This window comes from Melospiza melodia, chromosome 2 (genome assembly GCF_035770615.1).
Source record: "Melospiza melodia melodia isolate bMelMel2 chromosome 2, bMelMel2.pri, whole genome shotgun sequence".
In the NCBI taxonomy this organism is placed as follows: domain Eukaryota; kingdom Metazoa; phylum Chordata; class Aves; order Passeriformes; family Passerellidae; genus Melospiza; species Melospiza melodia.
Genome location: NC_086195.1, coordinates 8,655,778 through 8,680,377, shown reverse-complemented (window position 1 = coordinate 8,680,377; position 24,600 = coordinate 8,655,778). Strand labels below are relative to the sequence as shown.

At 48.4% G+C, this 24,600-nt stretch overlaps 1 protein-coding gene across 8 annotated transcripts in view; it reads right to left on the bottom strand.

Annotated features, from left to right (window-relative positions):
• Nucleotides 1-701: 701 nt before the first annotated feature.
• BCOR (BCL6 corepressor) overlaps nt 702-24,600 on the bottom strand; it is a 59,104-nt gene continuing 35,205 nt past the window's right edge. For all 8 annotated transcript variants that reach the window (XM_063181941.1, XM_063181924.1, XM_063181961.1 and 5 more), the window contains 7 exons: nt 18,884-19,212; nt 18,290-18,553; nt 11,618-11,784; nt 4,598-4,743; nt 3,390-3,467; nt 3,027-3,177; nt 702-1,843 (listed from right to left, as the gene is read on the bottom strand). In XM_063181941.1, coding sequence (XP_063038011.1) covers nt 1,549-1,843; nt 3,027-3,177; nt 3,390-3,467; nt 4,598-4,743; nt 11,618-11,784; nt 18,290-18,553; nt 18,884-19,212 — 1,430 coding nt within the window. In that variant the 3' untranslated portion in view covers nt 702-1,548. The remainder of the gene's footprint in view (nt 1,844-3,026; nt 3,178-3,389; nt 3,468-4,597; nt 4,744-11,617; nt 11,785-18,289; nt 18,554-18,883; nt 19,213-24,600) is intronic.

The following is a 24,600-nucleotide window of genomic DNA, read 5'->3' as shown; positions in this document are numbered from 1 at the left end:
TCCTTCCCAGATGCTTTTCCCAGACTGAGCAGGTGCTCTGCTCAACACCCTATGGGTGCTGGCCCCCATCAGAAGAGCAGCGCAGTTTAAACACCCCAGTGGCAATTTGCTGTCATAAACATAGTACTCTTAATAACAGCCCCTAATCACAACTCAGGAGTTTGAGTTCACAGCTAGAATTTCCTTCCACAAGGGGAAGGCAGACAAGAAGGTCTGCCCAAGCCCAGGGAGCCCAGCCTCGTAGACAGAAGTTCCAGAGCTGCACATTCTGGTCCTTGTCCCTTTAAATCCTCCCAAAATGTGCTCATAGGTTTAATGCTCCACATTAAAACCAAAGCATTTCCCCTGGTACTATTAACTTCCACTCTGCAGACTCCATTGAAAAGAGAATTCAGCCAATTGAAATTAAAAGGATGTCAAAGGAGGGAAAATGATGGAACCTATTCACAGTTCTTTAAAAGATGGTGAAGAAAGTATTGTGAACACCACTTTTAAACCCTTGTCCCACCAAAAGCACAAACCTGATGTTTTCTTGCAACAAGGAATTTAGAAAGCCAACACAGAGTGCACCCCACATTTCATCAGCTGCTTGCCTGCACCTCTACCAGCCCTGCCCCACTTTGGAAACTCCACCCCTGTTTAATGAACATTAATGAGATAAAGATCATGTCACAACCAGGCACAGAGTTAATGGGAGTCACTTTAGCCTCTTCATTTCTCAACAGTTTTATTGCCTTTAAGAAAATTTTTGTAAAATATAAATACAAAGGCAGAAGATTTACTTACAAAGTTAAAACACAGATCTCAAACATAAACACACAATTCAGAAAATTTAGTTTATGTACAGTTTCAAGCAACTTCAACATATGTTAGTTTTTCAATATTTTACAAGGTACAGAAAAAATAGTTCAAAGTCTTCTTTAAATAAAGAGCATAAAATGTTTAAACATATATAAACAATCCGGTTTGATGTGTGAAAACTAAATTTCACAGCTTTTAAATTAGGATATAAAAGTTCTTACAATTAGTTGATGCGTATGGATATGGTTTAATTTATATTACAAACTATTGAATTATATTCAATAGTGCTTACCTGGCCAAAGCAGGTAATTCTGTAAACAAAAAAACCGAAAATAATATCACCAAGTGCCTTACCAAATTTTATCTCCCAAACAAGCCACACGACTTTGATCACATCACCTAGAAAAAGTATGTTCTGTGTAATCAGTGCTTTGCATGAAACAAAGTCAATGTGTGTGGGTGTGTTCTTTAAAAAAAAAAATGTGTTCAGAGTAATAACAAACTTATCCCAAAGCCTGTGTGCATTTAAAGAAACATTATATAACAATTTTTTTTTTTGTGTAAAAACTGATTGAAGTTAAAAAAAAATTCTTCCAAAATCCATCCAACTGGAATTCAGATCTCTTATATAAAGGAAAGATATTTTCATATTTAATAGTGTCCTTTCTTTACAGAAACAATTTCCTTTGAACACATATACATACAGGAGGAGCTGTACAGAGCGCTGTGCATGAAAGCGCCGGCGGCTCACCAGAGGATGTCGAAGGGAGGCTCCTCGTGCGGGTGCAGCCAGTGCAGCTCGGAGCCCAGCAGAGTCTTGAGCTCGCTCGTGAACTCCACCAAGTCCAAGAGCTCTTTGCTCTCCGGGTTAAAAGCCTCGAGGTCCGTAGCACAAGAGAACAACTGGCTGAGGGAAGTCTGTTTGTAGAACTCGGCCTCCGTGATGGTGACCACCTCCAGGTTGGGGAAGTTGCAGCGGAAGATGCGCGAGGACATCTTGAGCCTCTTCACCACGTCCGAGAGCAGGAGCCAGTTCCGTGGGCTGTGGAAGCACAGGAGAAAGGCTCCAATAACTGACATCAGGTCACAGGATTGCTGACTCTTCCCCACACCTCCGTGTGACAAACCCTCCCCGATCCCACACCCACAAACAATCCCTCTGAAAGCAAGGCTGGTGCCCAGGGGTCCAAAATAACACATGAGCAGGTGTGTGTGTGTTTATTCAGAGTACCTGCAGCTTTGGGAAGAGAAGATCCAGGATGTAGGGGCACTGGGACCTATCATACCTGGGCTCCTCAGGGCCCATGTGGGCCAGCAGCCACCCCAGCTCAGAGGGTTAGCCCACCTGAACCCAACTTTCATTTCACTAATAAGGAGATGGCTTATAGCTACAACCACACATGGCTTATAGTTACAACCGCAAAATTCAGCACCCCTGGCTTCCAGAGAGAACAATATTAAATAGAAGTCAACGGTATGTTCATTTTTTGTCAGATAAACAACACAGTTTTAAAATTCAATCTTTGTACTTGTCCACTTCAGGGAATTAATTTAGATCCATCACCCATGTAACAAAAGCATACTAAAACCCACACTCCTGCATGATCAATATTAAAGCTAGGTGTCATCAAAATTGGTGCAAATGGTAAACAACAGCCACTAACAAATCTAATTTATATCTTGAATATAGTAGATAATACAACTTTCCAGGTCTTTGCTTATTAGTAAGTATCATAGGATCTTCCCTAAGATACTTATTTGTTTGTTCCAATTCAGAGCTCTAAACCAGTTTTGATACAAAGTCTAGAAAAGCAGTAATGGTGTCGTTTTCTCATCCACAAAAGCGTGTCCACTCAGCAGCAGAACAGAAAAACCCATGGAATAAAATTAACACCGTACAAACATCATACCCAAATTTAAGTGCTAGCAGCACTTCTAGTTTGGGAAGTTATAAACAAGATGCCTGTCTGGGATGAGGAAAGGACTCTGCTCAAACATCACTTGTCCTGCTCTAGAATACAGCAGTAAAAACTCAGCCCTGACAAACCAGCCTTTTCCCCTCTCACTTGCTATTCATTTATTTCCAAAAAACACCAGCAGTTACAGTATTGATCTCTCATTTATGTTACATAAACACAAACACTTTTCCCCATTGACACAAACTGCAACCAGCTCAAGCAGATCATCCCAGCTGTTTTTACCCCAAAATCTGAATTTGTTCTTACCCCTGAGAGAGACACACTTGGATGTTGTAACACGGTAAGGGGGGCTCATCCGAAAATTCAAATTCAAACACATCACTGAAGCCATCTTCATCTTCATCACCTGGGCCGGGAGGATTTGCCAAGACATCAAATCCAGATTCATCTTTTGGATCTAAATAAAATTGAATAAAGGTGCTAAGTCAGCAAGGAAAAGACTGTTGCAGGTCTTGCTTTTTTTCCCCCCAATAACGTGATCTGTAAACAAAATCAGTTTGCTTCCTTCCCAGCTTCCTCCACCACAAGAACAAAACAGCCCCCACCCCCACGTGCCCCATGTTTTTAAAGTCTCTGCATACAAAGAAATAAAGGGCAACATTTGCTCACCGCACACAGAGCTGCCATAGAAATCCCAGTACAAACCAGGGTCATCCACACTTCGACCTTGCAGGTCAGTTAAATACTCTGGAGAGGAAAAAACAACAACAAAAACACACTGATGAGAACAAAAAGCTGGCAAGTCAGGAGACTGCACGTCACAGAGCCTCAGCACCTTCCATCAAAAAATCCCACACCATTCTCCTGGCACACATGCTGCAAACAGCAGCATATAAACACCATTCCCCCACATCAAATAATGACCCACCACATCAAATAATCACATAAGGTCTAACAGGGACACACCCAACATTAAGCTTCAGATGCTGAGAGCAGTATCTTATTTTTGTGGAGATAGTGTGTACCACATTTTTTGACCTTCACAATTATTCTGGACACCAGCTTGAGGGTGAATCTGTGGCCCCAAATAAATAGATTAAAAAGGTTTTTCTACACAGGTGTGTTCAGAAGATGTAGTTCTTTTCTACAGATATGATCTGGGAGATTTACAAGCTGAATAGGTGAAAAGATACTGGGATCCAGGATGCTAGAAGTCAAAGATACTGGACTTTACTGGAGTCCTGAAACACCTGTGTGCCTTCTGTACTGCACCATTTAAACAGGTAAACAGATGAGTTCTTAAACTCGTGGACTATGAGCACTGCAAACATGCTCAGAAGTAAGTTATTAGGGAGTGCAAGTGCCTTCATCCAAAACTAAGAGGAAAAAGAACCCTAAAACCATGTTATAACATGGATATGTTCAAAGCCTTTAATGTATTTTTACAGTATTTCAGATATAAAACAAGGCAGAACTGGCAAAACCAAAAATAGTCCAAGATAAAAAGCAAAACCATGGGAAAACACGAGTATGTTTAACAAACAGCTATTTGAATTGGCAAGTTTCTTATTTTCATTTCAAGCAGAAATCTGCAGGCACCGAAACAGCCCGCTGACCTCCCACCCACCTATCAAACCTGACAGTGCAATAATCCTTATGACTTATTAAGAGTTTCAATTAGAAGGAGCCCCCGAGCATGGCTGTGCTTCCCACCTGCAACCTCTGTGTTTTTGCAGGCAAAGAGAGAGCTCTGCAGCCCATCCCAGCCCGCATCTCCTTGGCATGAAGGCACCCCTGCCAGGCAGGAGGGATTTGGGGGACAGGGAACCAGCCCCCATGTGCCAGAACCAAAAGCCCCAAGCAGGGTGGGCACAGACCTGTGAGGAAGGTCTCCATGAGCTCACTGTGGGTCATTTTCACAATGGTCCTCCCAGAGTAGGTTGCAAGTGTTGGATCAGCACCATAGGACAGCAACAGGCGCACGATTTCCAAGTGGTCGTTCTCCACCGCGTCGTGGATTGGTCTGGAGTGAAATGAAATAAAAACCACAGAGTTACACTTTGACTCGACAGTTTTATGCAAATATTTTTGACAAGAAACTTGACTGCAGATCAAAGCTATTTATAGAAAGTAACACTATTAATACAGCTGCCAATCATCTTGTTGTCGGTTTTACTTGCACATCTTCCCCCTCCCATCCTGTCTTCAGTCAGACTGCTCAGGGCACATATTTCTGTTACGTTCCACTCCTTGCTGTACACATTTTGGAGGGACAGTAAAATAATTACACTGCAGTAACAGAAAGCAGGAGTTTGTGTGAAGCCTCACAAACATAATTTTGCTGGAAGTCACTCTACCGTTCCAAATCTCTGCCATATAACAGTGTGTTGTGGAGCAAGGCTCATTCAGCCTGCCTCTGGGCAAGCAGGGAAATCAGTTACCCGAAGCTCCTAAATTATGTACACAGAAATAAGTTATGAAAATTTGCTAGGAATTAAACTTCCGTGCAGAACATTCTCTTTAAACAGTACTTGTAAATATATTTGCAGCACAATTCAACCCTTCTAATCAGAGAATAGAAAAACATGTTATTTTAAGTTGTAGTCCACCCAGAAATTAAAGCATTTCATGTGGCGTGAGCAATCCACACAAGCTCCACATAGATTTTGTGAGTCTTCAGAAGGATTATTCATTAATACACAGGCCTGCAATTCCAGGTTTAGAATTCCTTATCGCTAATTATAAATCGCATTAACTTCTGCCTTTAAAATTGATTATACGTAACGGGGAGTTGTCTGGAAGTAGAACATATTACCCTTCAGACTAATGAAGATGTGCTAAAATCCCATCTTTTCCTTAGACAGCAAGAGCAGGGAACTAACAGCAGAGCCCAGTGCATGGGCAGTGATCATGGCAGCCCAACCCAGCGCAACGCTGCTCCTCCTTTGGGCTGTCAACACTGCTGCCCCCAACCAGGCTGTCAAGGGAACTCATACGAGAGGCAAGGAAGGACTTTCACCAGGATCACACAACACACTGCCTTCCTGGAAAGCTTTCACAGTGATGTTAGCAGGGGAAGTCGTTTGGAAGCACAGCCAAGTGATCCTCTCTGCTCCATCTCCGGATCTGCCAAGCAGCGCTCGGCTGACAAACAGGGCTTCAATCCCCCCTGCTGCCAGGAGGGCACATCCCACCACTGCTGCCTCTCAGGGCAATGTCCCCTCAAGGTCACCACTGCTTTGGCATCACCTGGCACACACGAAAGCTCAGCACAGAGGAGGGGAGGATCAGATCAGTCAGAAGAGGATGGCACACCCCCATTTTCCCATCTATCACATGGCACTGCTGGTAGGAGAGGGAGGAAGGTGACTCTGGTACGTCTCAGAAAGATGTTCCAGATATATTTACTCCAAGTACTTTCCAGTAGGCTCTGATTTAGGGTGACTACATGTGAAGGGCTCTTGCTTGCATCCACCTTGCTGGAAAGCTGCATGTCCTATCAGTTTTGACATGCGCACAATGCACTGACTTGAGAAGGTGCACTTGGGGACACAGTGGTTTGTTCCCTACAGAAAGAGGGTTCATCCCATGCTGCCTGCCTCCCATACACCCCATGCCACCAACAGAGGAAGAAACAGGTGGTCCTCAAGCTGCTGAGCACAATCCTCAGCCCAGCTTGTGCCAGTCCTCAGACCCTTGCCAGCAGAGAGCACAACATGTGGACACCTTCAAAGCCCAACACATCGCTCTTTGGAAAGCCACCTTCACATTTTAAGACCAGAGAGGATCACTGGCAAAGCATCAGGATATATCCCTTATCAGTTTCTGAGGGAATGCCTCTGAAATAGCACTGAAACTGCTGCCTTTGAGACAGACAGTGTTGGAGGAGCCAGCATTCCCAGGATTCCCCTGCAAGTCTCACCCTCCCACCTCCACCTACTGACTCAGTGCTTCCCCACAGGGAAGCATCACATCCAGGATCTGGCCAGTGCTACATCACAGTGTCACATCCCAGGTGACACCCAACAAATAACAGGGGTGCTGACACGGGGGCTGCAGAAATATTGAGTGTTCCTTGCTGTCAGCAAGCATCTGAGGCCTGAGCTGCTGGGTCACAGCACTCTGAGCATCTGCAGAGGAAAGGTCAGCCCTGCTACAAACCCTCCTGTCCCCCACGGGGCATGAAGCATCCCTGGCTCAAAGTCTGGCACCAGGCACGAGCAGATCAGAGGCTGCTGCCAAGTGCTGGCAATGCTCTTTCTCCCCCACTCCCTCGCTTTGCTGGAGTCTTTAATTCTGAACTCTTTTTAAATTTTATTTCAGAATTGCTATTTTCTGGTTTTGGGGAGAGGGTTGAGGAGTGTTGTGGGATTATTGGTTTGTGAGTTTCCTTGTTTGAGTTTGGGTTGTTTTGTTTTTTTTTTAATCAGACTTACCTAAGTGGCTTTTGAAGCAGTAATGAATTCAAGATGATCCCTTAACTTATTAAAAACAGCATCTAAATCACCGCCCAGTGTTCCCATTGATTTAACGACACTCGGACGAGTTTATTAAAGGGTGCCTGGGCATTCCCCAGGAAGGCAAAACTGCAGCACACGGGCTGTAACCCCGTGATGGAACCTCCTCCTGCCTTTTGCAGGCCACCAAGCCCAACGTGGGGCTTCAGACAGAGGCAGGCAGGACCAGATTTGTCATCCCAGAGTACACAGGAGGCTGCCTGGGCATGAGAGGGAATTTATAGAGGCACAGGGAAGGAAAGGCGTAGTAAGGCAGTGCGGAAGGAGGAAGAACAATAAATAGAAGGAAGCAAAGAAAACACTGGCGGGGATAGGGGGGGTGGGCGGGGAAGGAGATTCCCCATAGATAAGTTAAGGGAGAAAAGGCCAAAACAGAGCACCGACAGACTCTCTTACTGGCTAGAACAGCTTTTGGCAAGCTGACGAGCGAGACCATGCAAAGGCACAGCTATTTGTTTGCTTCTCCCAGCAGAGCCAGCAGAGGAGGGAGTATTCTTCAGTCTTGGCAGGGTTTAACCATCCTCTTTGTAGGATGCAAAAGCAACTACTGGAATAGGCAACTTTTTCAGATGTGAAAATAAAAGAAGATCCCTGGGAGTCCTCTCCTGGGCTGCTCTGCCATAGAATCTCTTCCACACTGAGCATCGTGGAAATAAACACTCTCTATCCCTAATGGTACAGTTAGCGTAGCACAGCTCGTTTCTAAAACAAACCCTTCAAAAGGCCCCAGAAGGAGCGGGGGACATTGGAGAGCTGCAGTATCCTACAAAAGGCACACATCTCAAACCCTCTCTCGTGTACTGCCGAATCCTCCCTACTATTTTTACTTCCACTAGAGTTAGGGAAACATTTCACTGGGGGTTTATCATTCCACCACCAAAATTATAAACTATTTAGACCAGGCAGGGTTCGCTCTCAGCCTCTCAGGCACCACCAGAGCTCTCTCCCCACGGCAGTGAGAGGGAGCAATGCCACATTTTGGCGCTCTGTTTGCATTCCCGGCCGCTCTGTTGCGCAAGGCAGGGGCAGGGCAGCGGTGGCAGGAGGGCAGGCTGGGCTGCCTCCCCTCGAACGCAATTAGCTGCTGGAAGGTATGGCTGTGCCAAGACCAGCTGAAAGGACACAGCAAGAGAGCCATCTTGGCATGGTCCTCGCAGGAAAAAAAAAAAAAAATTAAAAAAAAGGCTGAGCTCATCAGCTGCCAGCGGAAAGGATACAGCAAAACTGGCTGCGGAGAGAGGATCTAGCCAGAGAACTCCCAAGCAACGTGGAGTCAGGGGATGTCTGTGTTTTTGGCATGTGGTTTCGTGGCCATAATGGCAAGGGCTCAGCTAGGGCATGCTGCAGAGGTAAGAGGAGGAGAACAGCGAGATAAGGCCAAATACAGGGGCAAGCAGCCTTGCTAATGTCAGCCCCAACACCCCTGGTGGAGCTTCTGCACTCACCGGGGTCCTGTCGGGGAAGGGAAGCTCTCACCTCTTAAGCACGGTCTATTATTATTTATAGGTAAGGCGATTAAGAGCCCTTAGTGACTGCAGCACCTCGGAGACAGGTCTTAAAGATCTCCGGGTTCTACAATAATCTTTGATTAGGCACTAATTGAGCAGCAGAGTGCTTGTGTATTCAGGGGCTGCAGGCACTGCATGTGGTCCATCAGCACAGAGTTTAAGGGGAAAAACATCCAAGACCTACCACATTTAGCCTGGCCAGATGTGCTGTGAAAAGGGCAGAGAGGGACATCCTGTGCCGAGCTGGGTGAATGAAGGACTGCGCCATTCCCAAACATTGTCTCCTCACTGCCCCTACACCAGACTGGCATTTTGCTTGTTTCTGGCTTCACCGAGATGTCTGATACCAGGCTGGACACCTGCCTCATCCCAAAACACACACACACAGAGCCAGCACCATGATCAGAGCACCCGCAGCATCTGAGAGAGGCACAGACTTCACAGAACTTTCCTGCATCCCTCACATTCACAGAACTTTCCTGCATCCCTCACATTCACAGAACTTTCCTGCATCCCTCACGTTCACAGAACTTTCCTGCATCCTCCACATTCACAGAACTTTCCTGCATCCCTCACGTTCACAGAACTTTCCTGCATCCTTCACATTCACAGAACTTTCCTGCATCCCTCACATTCACAGAACTTTCCCGCATCCCTCACGTTCACACAGACACCCTGCACAGACCAACGCCATACCCTCACCAGCCACAACTTTCCCTCCACAAAGCCGATGTCAGAGGCACAAGGAGCAGAGCCCAGGGCTGCAGGTGACCCCCAGGCTGCCTCCCCAGCACAGCTGCGCTCGCACAGCACAGCAGCTGCATCCACCCACCGCAGTTACATCACTCCTCCGTGCTGCTTTGCATTGAAACAGGCTGAACAGAACCACACACATCCACTGCCACCGGCTGCAGGCTTGAGAGCTTCCACAGCACCACCAAAAGTACTCTGGATAAGTGAGGTGGCAGAGGGGAAAATAAAAAGCCAATTCAGAGTCATTAAAAAAGCAAGGGAATAGGACAAGTCTCTGACGGTGCGCTTTTTGGGATTGTTTTCAGGGGTTTTTGTTGTTATTTCTAAGGGTTGAACATGTCCTGGATTTTAATTTTAAAAGCAACACAGCTGAGGAAGACTGACACATCTTTCCTCCTAAAAGTTTAAGGAGAAAGACCTTCAAAAGAGAAATGGGACATGTCTCAACAAATGTCCTGACTTACTCTACAGAAACAGAGAAGCCTGACCCTGCCAAAAGGCAATGCATTACACAGCTCCAAAGTTCCTTACACAAACTTCTGCTCTCTGTCCTGCCCAACTCAGACCATATTTCCTCTGTGTATTAGCTGTGTTTTGGATCCTTGCTGTCTGTTGGGCAGCTTTCCAAATGAAGAGTAAGTCTGCCCTCAGAAAAGAGAGGCAACAGCACGCTGAGTTCTGACATTACCATCTATGATCAGATCATCATTATGTTCGTTTCTAAATTCCATTTTCCCAAGAACAACTTTTCAGGGTACAGTGGCCAAGTTTCTTTCTTGAAAATCAGCTCCGTCTGTGACTAGAAATCAAAGGTGGGCTCTGAACTGGCGGGTGATTAAGACTGCTCAGACGCTTCCCAGGGATAATTTTCTATATAGGTTGTTCCAGCGAGTGAGACAAAAATAATTTAGGGTTCTTTTTACGGCAACTCACCGCTGTTGCACAGGTCACATATGAAAGCTGAAGGCAGCAGAAAATGCGAGGCTGTTTGTCAGCCTGGAGAGCTCAGAACTCTTTACAAAGACGTGGGCGACAGAGGAGGAATCTGACAATCCAGTCGGGGTTTTAATGTTTCTCCAAAAAGCTTTCCTTTGGGCTGTGATGGGCTGGTGATGGGCCGGGAACAATGGACCATCATGAACTTTTAATGGACCATCCTAACCAGACCTCTTTTTGTTTTCCTGACTCCTCCCTTCCCAAGTTAATAAATAAAGAGCTTAAAAACAAAAGAAGCAGGCTCTTAGTTACGCTAATTTTACCTCCCTGGCTATTTGGATGGTGATAGGGAAGGCGATAAACCATTTAAGATAACAAGCTGCAGGAGATTCGCCGAATACAAAGACCTGTCCCCAAAATGCACAGACTGAATAACAGCTCTGCATATGCTCAGGACAAGTTACCCCAAGGTCAGCCTCGCAGAGGTGGCCAAAGAGGTGCTTTAGGAGATACACAAGAAGCTTAAAAAAGGTCCAGAGCAGCATTTTTTTTCTTCACAAAGCTAAAAAGAAAAGCTCACTATCTATTCTGCCAGCACAGGAACTAAGCACCCCTACTATTCTGTGAAGGAAACTAAAAAAAGGCTAATTCAGGATTAAAAGAAGAAAAAAAAAGAAACGGTAAATCCAAAATATCAAACGAGCAGATAGTTTAACAGTTGTTTAACAGTTCAGCAAACAACATTTTTATACAGCACATCCAGGACTCGCACTCCCGATGGCCACAAAAGCCTGGAGTGCTCTCCAGAGTAACCCTGCTAACAAGGCTAACTCCGCTCTTTTGGCACAGCTCAAAGGACCTGCAGGGCACATGAGCAGGGCTGCAGCTCAAGCATCACTCCTTCCTGCCCTGCAGCTGGCAATTCCACCGACTAACAAAAACCAACCAACAGCACAACTTATTACAATTCCCAGAATCGAAAAGAAATTACCCCGAACCCGAGCCACAACAGCAGCGCGTCCCCAGCACTTTGTGAACCGGGGAGCAGAGCAGGTCACGGAGCCCTGACAGCAGCAAGGATGATGTGTGCCCTGCTCGGGTGGGCAGGCAGGACAAGGAGAGCACAAAGGAGAGGCTCAGAGGGAAGGGGGGCACAGAGAGACAGACGAGGGGTGCTGCCCACCTGGTCCCATCCTGGGCGCTGCAGTTGACATCGGCGCCGTACTCGAGCAGGTGCCGCACGATGCTCAGCCAGCCCCGGGCACAGGCCTCGTGCAGGGCACAGTACCCCGCGTTGTCTCGGTGGTTCACGTCACACGCCTTGCTCTCCAAACAATACAGAACCACCTCCTGCAAACAGCAAGGAAAACGGATGAACATCCAGTTATTTCTCAATGGGTAAACGCACGGATCTCTCTGCTTCAAGGAAATGTGGAGGGGAAGATGCTAAAGTCAAAGTCTCTATGATATGTTAAGTTACCCTCTATGAGATGGGTCAGTCAAAAGGGAAATAAAAGGGGGAGCTGTTGACAGTCCTGTCTGTTCAGGAGACACAGCAGAGACTTCCCTGAGCAGACTAATTTGGGCAAAGTGACACTGAGAGCTCCATGCCTGGCAGGACCCTGTAACCCCCAACATCAGGAACTGTCACGCAAGGAGAACACAAAAATTTCACAGACAAAACTCACACTGTTCCACTTCTGAGAACTTCTACATGTAAAGCTAGTGGGAAGGTTGTTACTCTTACATCTGCATTTTTTAAACAGAAAATTCTGCGAGTGCAACAGCAACACAGGCAACGTCAGTTTGATTTTAAAAGAAAAAGTGCATGACCCGAAACAAAACACATTTAAGGCACACAAAGGATGGTTTGCTATCAGCAAACAAAAACCAGCCTGGCTCTATCGAGATTGGGGAAATCCCATTTTCACCCACCCCAGTTTTCTGCATGCAGAAGTAAAGGCAGGAGCTGGGTTCCAATAAGGAGCCCGGCGCCGCAGGAAGCCGTGTGAATTTAACACAATTCATCTTGCAGTCAAATCCACCACGCTCCAGAGCCTGGGCCAGGCTCAGCTCTGCACTGCCCTGCAGCCTTGGAACAATGACTGCTCCATCACTCAACCCAAAATTTGGGATGGTGCGAGTCTTCCTCGACTCGTGCCGGATGCAAAAGGAGGCAAAACAAAACAAAACAAAACAAAACACATTTCTAAGATATTTCAGTGCATAAAATAGCCCCCACGTTCCCAGATTAGTGGTAAACCATTAATTTTGCATTTGAGTGACATTCCTGCAAAGCCAGAAACGGCACGGAGGGGGCGAGTGCTTGTTTTGCCAAAGCAGGAGAATAAAGCGACGTCGGGCGCAGCGCATTTATTCCTCCCGTTTCAAAATAAACCGGAAAGCCCGCAATAATCTGTGCTCTGGGTACACCTGACTCGAGAGCTGGTATCCAGGATACAGCATGAAGCTGCTCTTTTAGCAGGCCCTCGCCAGCCAGGCTAGAGCTGAGAGCTAATGAGCTGCCTGTCCCAGGCTCCAGAGCATCCCCTGCCACAAGGGATGCACCCACCCACCCCAGTGCACCCACAGGACCCCCACAGTCCCACCTCGCACCAAACAGGGGCTCTGGACACTCCTGCTAATCAGCCCAAGGGCCAAAAATCACTCCAGAACAGATCCTCTTTACCCTGCACATGCCCAAGCCCATAAGAAAGGGCTGTGCAAAATTATACTCTGGAGGCATGAATTTTCCTTCAAAGCAGACCACCCTGCCAGGCAAATTAGCAGATGGATATAGGTAGCAGAAGCAGCTGCTGTATTCAGTGCCACTTTTAGCATGCAGTCACCATTTAAAATAGACTTTGCAACTCAAAATAAAGGATGTTTCATCTATTTTTGTGAAAAGGAAAGACTCCTCCTAGGGTGGAATACCTACTACTGGACAAAAAAGCTAATTTTGTCGGGCAATTCTGTGTTAAGAGGCTATAAGAAGAATGTCATTAACCACAAAATGTAACCATAAAGACCATAAAACTCTACATTGTTAATTAATTAAATGCCTCATTAACTTTTTTTTTTTAACATGATTTATTCAATTTACAAAAAAATTGGCCACCATTGCCAAATACAGGAACATGTGTTGCCACAAACGCACTTTTGGTTTCACAAGCATTTCTCGCTAAGGTCTGGGGAAGTCTCTGAGAGTGCCACAGGGCAATTTAATGTCTGTTCAGGTGCTCTATTTAAATCAGCATTCTGAAAATCACTCACAGTTAATCCAAAGAGTCAAACTAGAACATAACCAGACACCTCCACCTCTGCTTCTTGCAGTTTCTTAGCCACACTGCGAACAGCCACGTCAAAGTATGCACACATGCATGATCCATCCTCATATGCAATGAGCTGCCCTTCCTATTTACTCCTTCCCCAGGGGAAGAGCTCAGCATCCCCCAGGCCCCAAGAAGCACTATTCCCCCACCCCCAGCCTCAGAACACTGCCCTTGGGTCAGGTATTATATGCTGAGCCTTAACACTTCCCCAGCATCACACCAGACCCCTGCAGTGGTGTCCATTCCTGAGCAGGATGCAGGAGCCCTGCAGGAGCTGTGCAGGGCAGCATGGGGCTCTGGAGCTCCTGCTCCTGCGGCAGTGACACTGGGAAAGCCCTGCCTTCACCTCTGTTTAAATGCCCTATCATACACCACTCACTTTGCTAATTTCTCTGCCTTCCCAGAAGGATTTAATAACAAACTGACAGGGAACTTCCCAAGCCCACTGTGGTGGTTTCAGCCCAGCCAGCAGCCAAGCCCCAGGCAGCCTCACTCACTCACTCACTCACTCACTCACTCACTCACTCACTCACTCACTCACTCACTCACTCACTCACTCACTCACTCACTCACTCACTCACTCTCCCCCAGCAGCAGGACCAGGGTGAGAATCAGAGAAGCACAAAGGGTCAGAGGTGGAAAACTCATGAACTGGGATAAAGACACTTTAATAGGGAAAGCAAAAGCCATGCACACAAGCAAAGCAAAACAAGGAATTCATTCACTGCTTCCCATGGCTGGGCAGGAGTTCAGCCATCTCCAGGAGAGATCCCCATCCCACTTATCAGTGACTTGGGGAGACAAGCAACATCACTCCAATCGTCCCCCCCCCCACTTCTCCTCCAACTTTATACTCTGATCCATGATGTCCCAGGGTCTGGAATATCCCTTTGGTCAGTCTGGGTCGCCTGTCTTGGCTGTGTCTCCTCCCAGCCTCCCATGCACACCAGGCTCCTCACCAGTGTGGCAGCAGGAAAAGCAGAAAAGGCCTTGGATCTGTGTAAACCCTGCTCAGCAGTAACAAAAACATCCCTATATTATCATCACTGTGTTCAGCACAAATCCAAAACACTGCCCCATATACCAGCCACACTGAGAAGAAGATTAACCCTATCCCAGCCAAAACCAGCAAATCCAGACACACACCAAAAAGCAACATGAGGCAGAAAGACAGCCAGTGTTTCTTCTCGCACCAAATTCATTACACAAGCCTTTTGTCATTTTTTTCCCCAAAAAGACTCTACGCTCCCTGTAATTCCCTCTTCACAAAAAGTAAATTACAGTTTTAAGACTACCATTATCTCAAGTCATTTGTTTCAAATGGGGAAAACAGAAGGGATTCTGGAGCGGCCATACACTGGGATGAGTTGGTAACATCCTGCTGAGGCATGGCCTGGTGCAGAAGCCTAGGAAGGGAAAGACAAAGCTTCCCACCAGCTTTATCAGGGATTTCCAGGGCTGAAGACCATTTGCTGCTCTGTCTTTAAGGAGCCTTGCTGCCTGCAGCCCTGCAATTTATCTGAGCAGACACCAGCCACACTTCTCCTTCGACATTCCACACTCGGGTCAGCTTTACACGCAAAATCACGTCCTGCTTCCTGCAGTGACCTGGGGCACATTTGCACGAGGACAGCAGGACAGAGCAGTGGCACTGACAGCAGGACAGAGCAGTGGCACAGAGAGCAGGACACGGGACTGGCACTGACAGCAGGACAGAGCAGTGGCACAGATAGCAGGACAGAGCACTGGCACTGACAGCAGGACAGAGCAGTGGCACTGGCAGCAGGACACAGCACTGGCACTGGCAGCAGGACACAGGACTGGCACTGGCAGCAGGACACAGCACTGGCACTGGAAGCAGGACAGAGCAGTGGCACTGGCAGCAGGACACGGGACTGGCACTGGCAGCAGGACAGAGCAGTGGCACTGACAGCAGGACACAGCACTGGCACAGACAGCAGGACAGAGCAGTGGCACAGACAGCAGGACACAGCACTGGCACTGGCAGCAGGACAGAGCAGTGGCACAGACAGCAGGACAGAGCAGTGGCACAGACAGCAGGACATGGGACTGGCACTGGCAGCAGGACAGAGCACTGGCACTGGAAGCAGGACAGAGCAGTGGCACTGGCAGCAGGACACAGCACTGGCACTGACAGCAGGACAGAGCAGTGGCACAGACAGCAGGACAGAGCAGTGGCACAGACAGCAGGACACGCTCATGGCCTCGCAGCACAGGGGCTCCCCACGGCTCCAGCAGTGATGCACACACAGCCTCTGCCAGCACCTCTTCGTGCTGAAGGCTTTGGAGTGGGATCTCTGCACAGCCTCAGGGCATCCCCGCTGCAAAGGCAGGCAGGCTGCCAAGGGCAGGCACGAGCTCATCCGGTCCCAGGGCAGCACAGCATTCCTGCCAGGGCTCCGCGGTGCCCTGCGGTGCCAGCCGCTTCCAGCTCCCAGGCCTGAATCAGCACTCAGCTCCCCCTGCACGCTGTGCCTGATGATGCAAACTCATCTGCCTCCCCTGCCACGGAGCTGTGCCATCACAGCAGCCAGGGAAGCCCCGTGTGCCCACCACAGGTTGCTGCCCTGCTAACAGGGGTGGCAGCAAAGTGACCTGTGTACTTGCCAAAGGTCACAGACCAGCATGGTACCTTGACTCATCAGATTTTTCTTCCTTTTTTTCTTTTACAGAGAGGAATGTCTTACTTCTTGATCATTCTCATTCTTTGTGCAGACAAAGGAAATTCAATTCAACTTTCTGCTAACTGCAGTAGTCCCATCACTATTAAGAAAAAAAACCCCCAGCTATGGAGCTTCCATGGATGATCCCACTATCCCAGCTCACCATGGGCCAAACATAGCTCCAACAGGGTGGCACAGCCACCCACCACCAAGCCTCAGAAAACACAGACAACATCAGATCCTGGCAGCAGTTTGGGTGCATGGACTGAACTCTTTCCCTGCCCTGCATTCCACCAGCAACAGAACCAACTGCTCCACAGTCAACACCACCTGAACAATCAAATCAAATGAGCTGAATATTTAAACCTATTAAAAACACAGTGTTCACTTGAACTTTTGGGTGAATTCAAGCCAGAAAATGAAAATCCCCAACCAGCTGATAATGGGAAGGCATGGTGGCACACAATGTTACCCACAATGATGCCTTGGTGAGCCTGGGTATCCCCAGCTATCTGCAACCAGCCAGTTCGACAGCAGAGAGCTCCTGCTGTCAGAGCAAATGGACAGCCCTGGGCCCCTGCTTGAGCAGGATGCCAGCCCATCACAAAGTTTGGGAGCTGCTCCCATTGAGCTGTGCTCAGCAGAGGCGCTGGCCACAGAAAGCCAAGTGCCCAAGCATGCTCACCCTGAGAGACCCCATTCAGGAAGAAAATACACACTGATAGCTGGGAGCACATGCTACAGCACATTTTGATTGTGGACCCACAGAAAATGAAACCATTTCAATTACAGAGAATTCCATAGCAGTGTTGTAACAACCACCTCTCCCAGCTAGAGCTGAAGTGCCCTGGGTTAGCAGAAGCCTTTGTCTAAGGTAAACAAAACCTTCCCAATAAACCCTGCCTTCCTGAGCTGGACAAGGCCTTGCTCCACACAAAGCTCTCTCCAGTTGTACAAAGGGCATTTCAAGGTTTCAGCAAATCCCCAAGGCTGGGCAGGCCCCACCTGGACCTGGGCTGATGCCACCTTCCCACGTGGGGCTCAAGCCCAGCTCCAAGGTCCAGGCAGCCCCCTCAGCAGCACAGCAACCCCAGCACAGCCATGCCAAGGGCAGCACTTGCTCTCTGCAATGAAACACCTCTGCACAGATCTGAAACCAAGCAGCGACGACGCTCATACCTACATGCCCACACTTCCCCAATAAAAGCGCGCTTCAAAACGGCCCAGCTAAGGAATTCATCGGTTTCTGATTTTTGTAGCAACAGGGGGCCCCTTTCATTAGACAACATTGTTCCAGCTACACCAAGCAGCTCCAGACGCCGAGTATAAAGCATGCAGAGTGCTCCTATGATGTGTCTGATCATGCAAGAGGACACTCTAAGCGCTACATCCTGTGTCACATACCAGATACTCCTTGGAGAGAAGAACAAAAATAAAACCCTTCTCCTAAACTACGCGCTCTTCTCAAACAACAAAAGCAGAAAACATACAGCTCATCAAAGATCACCATAAAGATTACTTGGGAGGAAAAAAGGGAAAAAAAAAAAAAAAGACATTTGTTCTGTTCGCAGATGGTTTATATCTAAAAGGAAGCGAGGGTTACCAATAAAACTTTACCCTTTGCTCATTCCCGCGGGATGCTGCTCACCCTGCACCCCTGCCAGCTGACCCAGCAGTGCTGGGGAGTCATTCCCACATGAACCTGCCCCCAAACCCCCACACCACGGAGGGGAAAGCAGCAGGGGAACGGGGGCTACAGCTTCCAGCGACCCAACCGAGATCCGCTAACTCTTGGAATCCGAAAGCCAAGCCCATCCCGGGGCGCCGGGGCAGCCTCACCTCATAGCCCAGGCGCGCGGCGCGCTGCAGCAGCGTCTCCCCCGCGTTCTTGTTGACGATGAGGCGCCGGGCCTCGGGGGGCATGGGCCGGCTGGGGGTGCTCTCCGGGCCGGGGCTGGCCAGGGGCAGCGCCGGGGGCTGTGGGAGCAGCGCGGGCACCTGCGGCAGCCGCTCGTAGGCCTTCTGCTCAAACGGCTTGGCCGGCGAGGAGTCGCAGTCTGAGCTCGGCTCCGGGCGCTTCCTGACTTTCCTCGTTACCGGTACCTGTCAAAAGCGTGACACCAGGGGGTTTTTATCTTTGTTTGCACAGTACTGTGATGGGACTGTGTTTTGTCAGCGAGGAATTAAGACTTTTCTACTGGTATTTAATTTTTAAAGGAAGACCCGCTACAGCTTTTAAACACAAAATGCTTCACCCTTGTAACAGTGCCTTCAAGTAAGGTTAATAAAAGCAAACACAAAATGTGCAAAGCATCCACAGATAAATCCGAACGCAATCCCCGCTACCCTGCATGCACAACAGTGCGTTAGTTTTAAGCAAGCTGGCTCTGCCTTCTCAGAGGCTGGTGGACAATTAAGTCTAAATAAAGATACCTTATCTTCAGCATTTTCGATATCTGTGGTGTCATCCCCTGTCAGAGATGACCTCCTTCTCCTCTCCTGCAGTGCCAAGTGTTTTGTTTTACACTGACGTTTCCCTGATGGCTTCTCACACTCGCTGTATTTCGGCATCAGAGATGCATGTTGGAAATCCTCCTCCTCGTCTGTGTACAGCCCATCTGTCTTCCGGCTTTCTTTAATTTTCTGCTGTTTGGCAGCCAACCTCGAGGCTGGAGTACAGCTTGGCTGAGCCTGCCTTTTGCTGTTTGCATTGGTGGATGAAAGGCTCTTCATGTGCGGAGACACCGGGAATACGGGCAAGCCTAAATGGGAAGGGAAAGGCATTACACATCGCATGGTGCGTTAAAAGCAAAACGCATTGCTAGCACTTAACACAAGCTCCTCCACTGCTTAAGAGATCTACAATTACATTTTCAAATCGTTAATATTTTAAGCATTCCACATCCAAACTGCAAATAGCATCTTGCCCGTTGACGCTGCGCTAGCGGTTATTGGGCAATAATAAAAATCCCTGAATTAAATGCCCCACGCAGGTGCTGGGCAGTGCCAGGGCTGCGGGGATGCATGCCAGGCCAGCTTGGCAGTGCCACAGCCCGGCCACCACGGGCAGAGTGGAACAGCAGCAGGGAAAAACTCCCCTCCTAACCTAGGACTGCCTGATCCGAAGGGGAACCAACTCCTCCAGCAGCCTGGGCCAGCCTGGCGTGTCTCAGTGCAGACACGGGGATGGCGAGGGAAGAGGGGACAGGAAGAAAGGGGGGAGCATGGATCAGACTTATTGGACAGTGTGCTGGTTTTGCATCATGGAAGTGGTGTTTTGGGAGAGGTGGGAATGTTGAGCTTAGTCCCAAGACAGGGAACACCTCCTCAGCAGCACTTTGACTTCAAAATCAAGCCAAGAGAAGAAAAACTACTCAAGGAGCTGTCCCTACAGAAGCTCTGTGCAACCTCTCCATCAAAAAGCACAGGGATTTTGCAGGAAAAGCAATCAGATGTTTCTTTCCCCCAAGAACTGCATTGAGAAGTGAGTGTTTCTGGGACACTGGGGCAGTAAGGTCAGTGCTCTGCTGCCTGTGGCAGGACACTGGCAGGGCTGGGTTTTCTCTGGGGGTTAGCTCCAACAAGCTGGATCCCACAACCTGGGCCACATGCAAAAAGCATGGGGTTTTGGGGTTTTTTTCGGAGTGCAAGCAGGCTTACAACAAAACAAGGACAGGAAAGTTGACTTTTTATAGCCTGAATTTCCCTTGGGAAGAGAATTGAGGTGACCTCAGAACCAATTGCTTGCAGAAAAATTAAAGGCTGCTAGAAAGGAAGGGACACTTCAGCCAAACAATACCACACCACCAAGCGAAGGTGTGGAAAAACTTTGAGGACTTGAAAGAGGCTCCCTTGCTCTGAGAAGTCTCTGAAGTGATGCTACTTTCAGAACAGAAGAGATGGCAGGAGCCAATAAGCAGGTGCTCAGGGTAGAGACACCCCTACTTAAAGAGATTCGGTCCAGAACCAGTTGGTAAAAAAGAAAATAAAATCTAGAATCCTCTTGGTGGGCAGTTTCACACTTTAGTCTTCCTTTAAATAGATCTGTGAAAGCAAATCACAGAAGGCTTTCTAGATTAAGGATGAAAACAGAAATCCCTCAGTTCTTTTGAGCCACTTTCTAGAAAAAGACACATACCACGGCTTGCCAAGCAGATGTCAGGGAATTTATGGGAGACATGATGTGCAGATTGTTCAGCAAAAATCATGTTAAGTTTTTCAGGCTTTGCAATACTGAAGGAAGGCACCTAGTTGTAGGCTGAGCCTATGGCTGCAAGGGTGTCTTTCCAACTCTGTAGACAGCACAAAGTAAGGAGTGCTTAATTCTCATATTCCCAACTAACCTAATTGAGCAGTGTATGAAAAGCCCAATTCCAATACAGAAGTACCATCATTAGCTACTTAATCACTTACTAAAGGAAAAAAATATGGAAAAGATGGAAAGCAACAGCGAGGAGCTCTGGTGAGTGCAAATGGAACAAACGGCTGCATGCGGAAAAACTACAATAGAATGAAACACTCACAGGTCTGGAGAAGGAGAGCGATACTGAAAGGATGCAGGAAAAAAAACCACAGGAAGCTTATCTCAAAAGAACTGCAGGCTTTCCCATGCAGACATGCCGAGGCATTGAAAGCAGAAGTTTAATCACCACAGAAAATGTGTTCTCCTGCCTGCAAACTCCACACCAACTCTGTGCTTCACTCTGACCCTCCACAGTGGTGACAGCAGGCACCAGGCTAAATGGGCACTGGAGCTGAGAGATGGAGAGCAGCTATGCTGTGCACCCAGGAGCTTCAGGATCAGTAACACTGCAATATACCAGCACTAGACAGAAAAAGCCAAGCATGAGCCTGGGAAATGCAAGACAGCAAGAGCAGAAAAGCAGCAAGTGACTGATCCTGGAATCCCACCCCATCTTCCTGACCACGCAAAGAGAGAGAAGAAAAACAAGAGTGAGTGGGAATACACCTAAACATCCATGGAAAAAAGAAAACCCAAACCAAAATCCCCAAAGAACTCAGGCCTCTGCCTGATGTGGGCTGTGGCAAGTCTGACTCAGAGCAGGACCTGTCTCCCTTCCCGCAGGAGCCGCGAGGTCCGCGCGGAGCCGCAGCTGCTGCCGCGCCACCTGAACGCTCCTTGTTCACTCAGCTCCCCCGGCAGCTGCCTCCTCTGCTCCTGCCTGCCAAGCCAGGCTGCCTGCAGCCCCAGGCAGCTCCCAGGGGCTGGCACATGCTTTGCTTCCCGGTGGGTGAGATCCTCCTGGCTCCTCTCCTCAGGGCTGCTCTTTCCGCGCTGCTCTGGTTTTCTCCTCGCACGGCGCGAGCGGCTGCGGCTCCCAAGGGAGCATCAGGAGATGTTCCAGCAGCGCAGGGTTATTGCTCAGCTGGGAGCCCAGCACAGGCCCTGGCTGCTGCCTTGGTCATGGGGCTGGGGAGTGTGATGGCCTGAGGCAGCAGCATCCCCATGTTCATGGACCTGCTGCACCCCAGCACAGCAACATCACTTTGCAACAGGATCACAGAATCACAGAATGGTTCAGGGTTGGAAGGGAGACCATCCCCTAAAGATCATCCAGTTCCAACCCTTCTGCCATTGGCAGGGACACATTCCATTTGATCAGGAGGCTCAGAGCCCCATCCAACCTGGCCCTAAACACTTCCATGGATGTGGCAGCCACAATTTCTCTGCGCAGCCTGTTCCAGTGCCTCACCACTCTCACAGACAAGAATTTCTTCCTGATAACCTATCTAAGTCTACCCCCTTTAAAATCCATTATCACTTGTCCTATCACTATATGTCCTTGTCAAAAGTCCCTCCCCAGCTCTCTTAGAGCCCTCTTTTAGGTATTGGAAGGTGTTATGAGGTCTGCCCAGAGCCTTCTCTTCTCTGGGCTGAACAACCCCAGTCCCATCAGCCTGTCTTCACAGCAGAGGTGATCCAGCCCCCTGATTATCTCTGTAGCCTCCTCTGGACTTGCTCCAGCAGGTCCATGTTTCCCATGCTGGGGCCCAACAACTGGACACAGCTCTGCAAGTGGGGTCTCACAGGAGCACAGCAGAGACAGAATCACCTCCCCTGACCTGCTGCCCACACTGCTCTGCATAAACACAAGTGGAGTAACAAACCCAGAAGTCAGAAGCCTCCACATTCCCAGAGATTTGCAGGCAGGAGTGGCAAATCATCCTGCTAATGTTAGACTGAGGCTTCAGAGGCACAGAGGCACCCTCATGTCCTGTTACAGGCTGCTCCTTGGGATACAACCAGCTGCCCAGCAGCAGAGACTGCCACAACTGCAGGCAGTGCTTGAGCACAGAGAACAGCTGCTCCCAGCCCCAAACTAAAAAAAAAAAAGCTGCAAGTGACAGTGTACATTCTCATATTGTTAGTCTCTGCTTGTTTAAGGAAAGTCTGAGGACTAGTCCTGAGCAAGACAAACAAGTTGGAAGCCTCCATCCCCACGAGACTGTCATGCAAAGGATGCTCTGTCACACAATGGGGAAAAATGTCCTCATCCCAGTCCACTAAGAACGAGGAAATTCAAAAGTTTACACTTCAACAGGCCTGGAGAAGCACCAGCAAAATTATCTGAATGATATCCACTGTCTTTGTACAACAAACAGCAAAGCACAATTTGATCAAGTTTATGGTTTTATAGTAGCTTCCAAACCCAAGAGTTTCTTCACAGCCACAGGGCAAGTGAACCTGAATGCATAAATTGGGAGCCACCTCTGTTTCTTTCCCAAGGCCATGAGCCTGTCACTGCCACAGGAGGCATTCCAGGGCAAAGTGAGAGCATCCTTACACAATACAGCCTCTTGTTAGTGACCCTGGTTTGATCTCTACAAGGTATCTCTCTCTGAAAGTACCAAGGTGAGGGGCAGGGGTGTTTGAGCCAATACCATGCTCACCAAGGCAGCACATAAACAAAGGAACTAAGAGTCACAGCTCCTTTTTGTCCTTGGTTTGTTAAACTAAGTTTTGTTCTCCTATTGCACAAATCCTTTTGGATGGATCCTTCCCCATCAGTAAGCATCAAAGTTTGGGGGTTTCTGCCCTCAGACAATCCTACCAAGGAGAAGGACAGATGAGGAGCTTTAGGACAGAAGGGAAGCTGATACTTTTGCCTGTGACTTTCAGAGACACTACCAAGGAAAATCTTCACTGGCACAGGATGATCTGGACTCGGTCTTTTCCATGGCATGGGACAAGAGGATCCACTCTCCTCATGCTTCCCTCTTTCAGGGGGATCTCAGCTGAACTATAGGTTAGGCCAGCTGGAATGTGAATGTGTTCCAGGTAATGAAGCTCCCAGGTTTGTGAAGGAGCAAGGAGCCCAAATGCCATGCATGCAGCTTCCACTCCCAGAAACAGTCTATCCTCAAAAACAAGCAGAGTGCTCTGAGAGGTAAGAGCAGGAAAAGAGAAAGAAAAGTGCCCTGTGCACTGTGTGATTCCATTCCCTATCAGTTCTCCAGCCAAGATACAGCAGCAAAATGTTGCAGGGAAGGAGAATAGCACCAGAGCAGAAAATGTGCCCAGGGGCTGAGGACAATGAGGACAGGAGAGTGACCTGTACATCCCAGTGAAAATTTGGCAGATTGTATCCACAGCCTTTCCTTTAGGATAGGGAATCAACAGAAATGGGAGGGAGGATGGGGAAAAGAGGAAGTGGAGTGAGAGGTAAAGAAGAAGCCAAAAACAAGTCAAGGGAAGCTGATATGCTTTGAGGAAGCAACCCCTTAGGAGAGAGCTGCTGGAAGACCTCTGCCAAGGGGCCAGGAAATGGGGCGCAAGGGGTCTACAGGATGTGCTCAGGACAAACCAGCAAAGCATCCTTGTCAGGAGGAGGATGAGATCTGCTCTTGAGCATAATGGCCTGGGAAAGGCAGGGGAAGGCAGCAGTGCTGAGGTGCTGGAGGAGTTGGGTTCCCAAGATCAAGAACAGCTGTAGCCGTGCTGATGCTGCTTTAGAAGCTCACAGCCCCTCAAACCCTACGTGTGGTTAAACACCCTTACACCAACTAGCAGCCCATTTGCTCCCTCTCTCACCCAAAAGCATGCCCACATTTTATGCCCTCCCCAGCTCTCCTCTAGAGATAAACTTCATCTTCACATCATCTATGAAAATATTTAAAGCCAAAACACA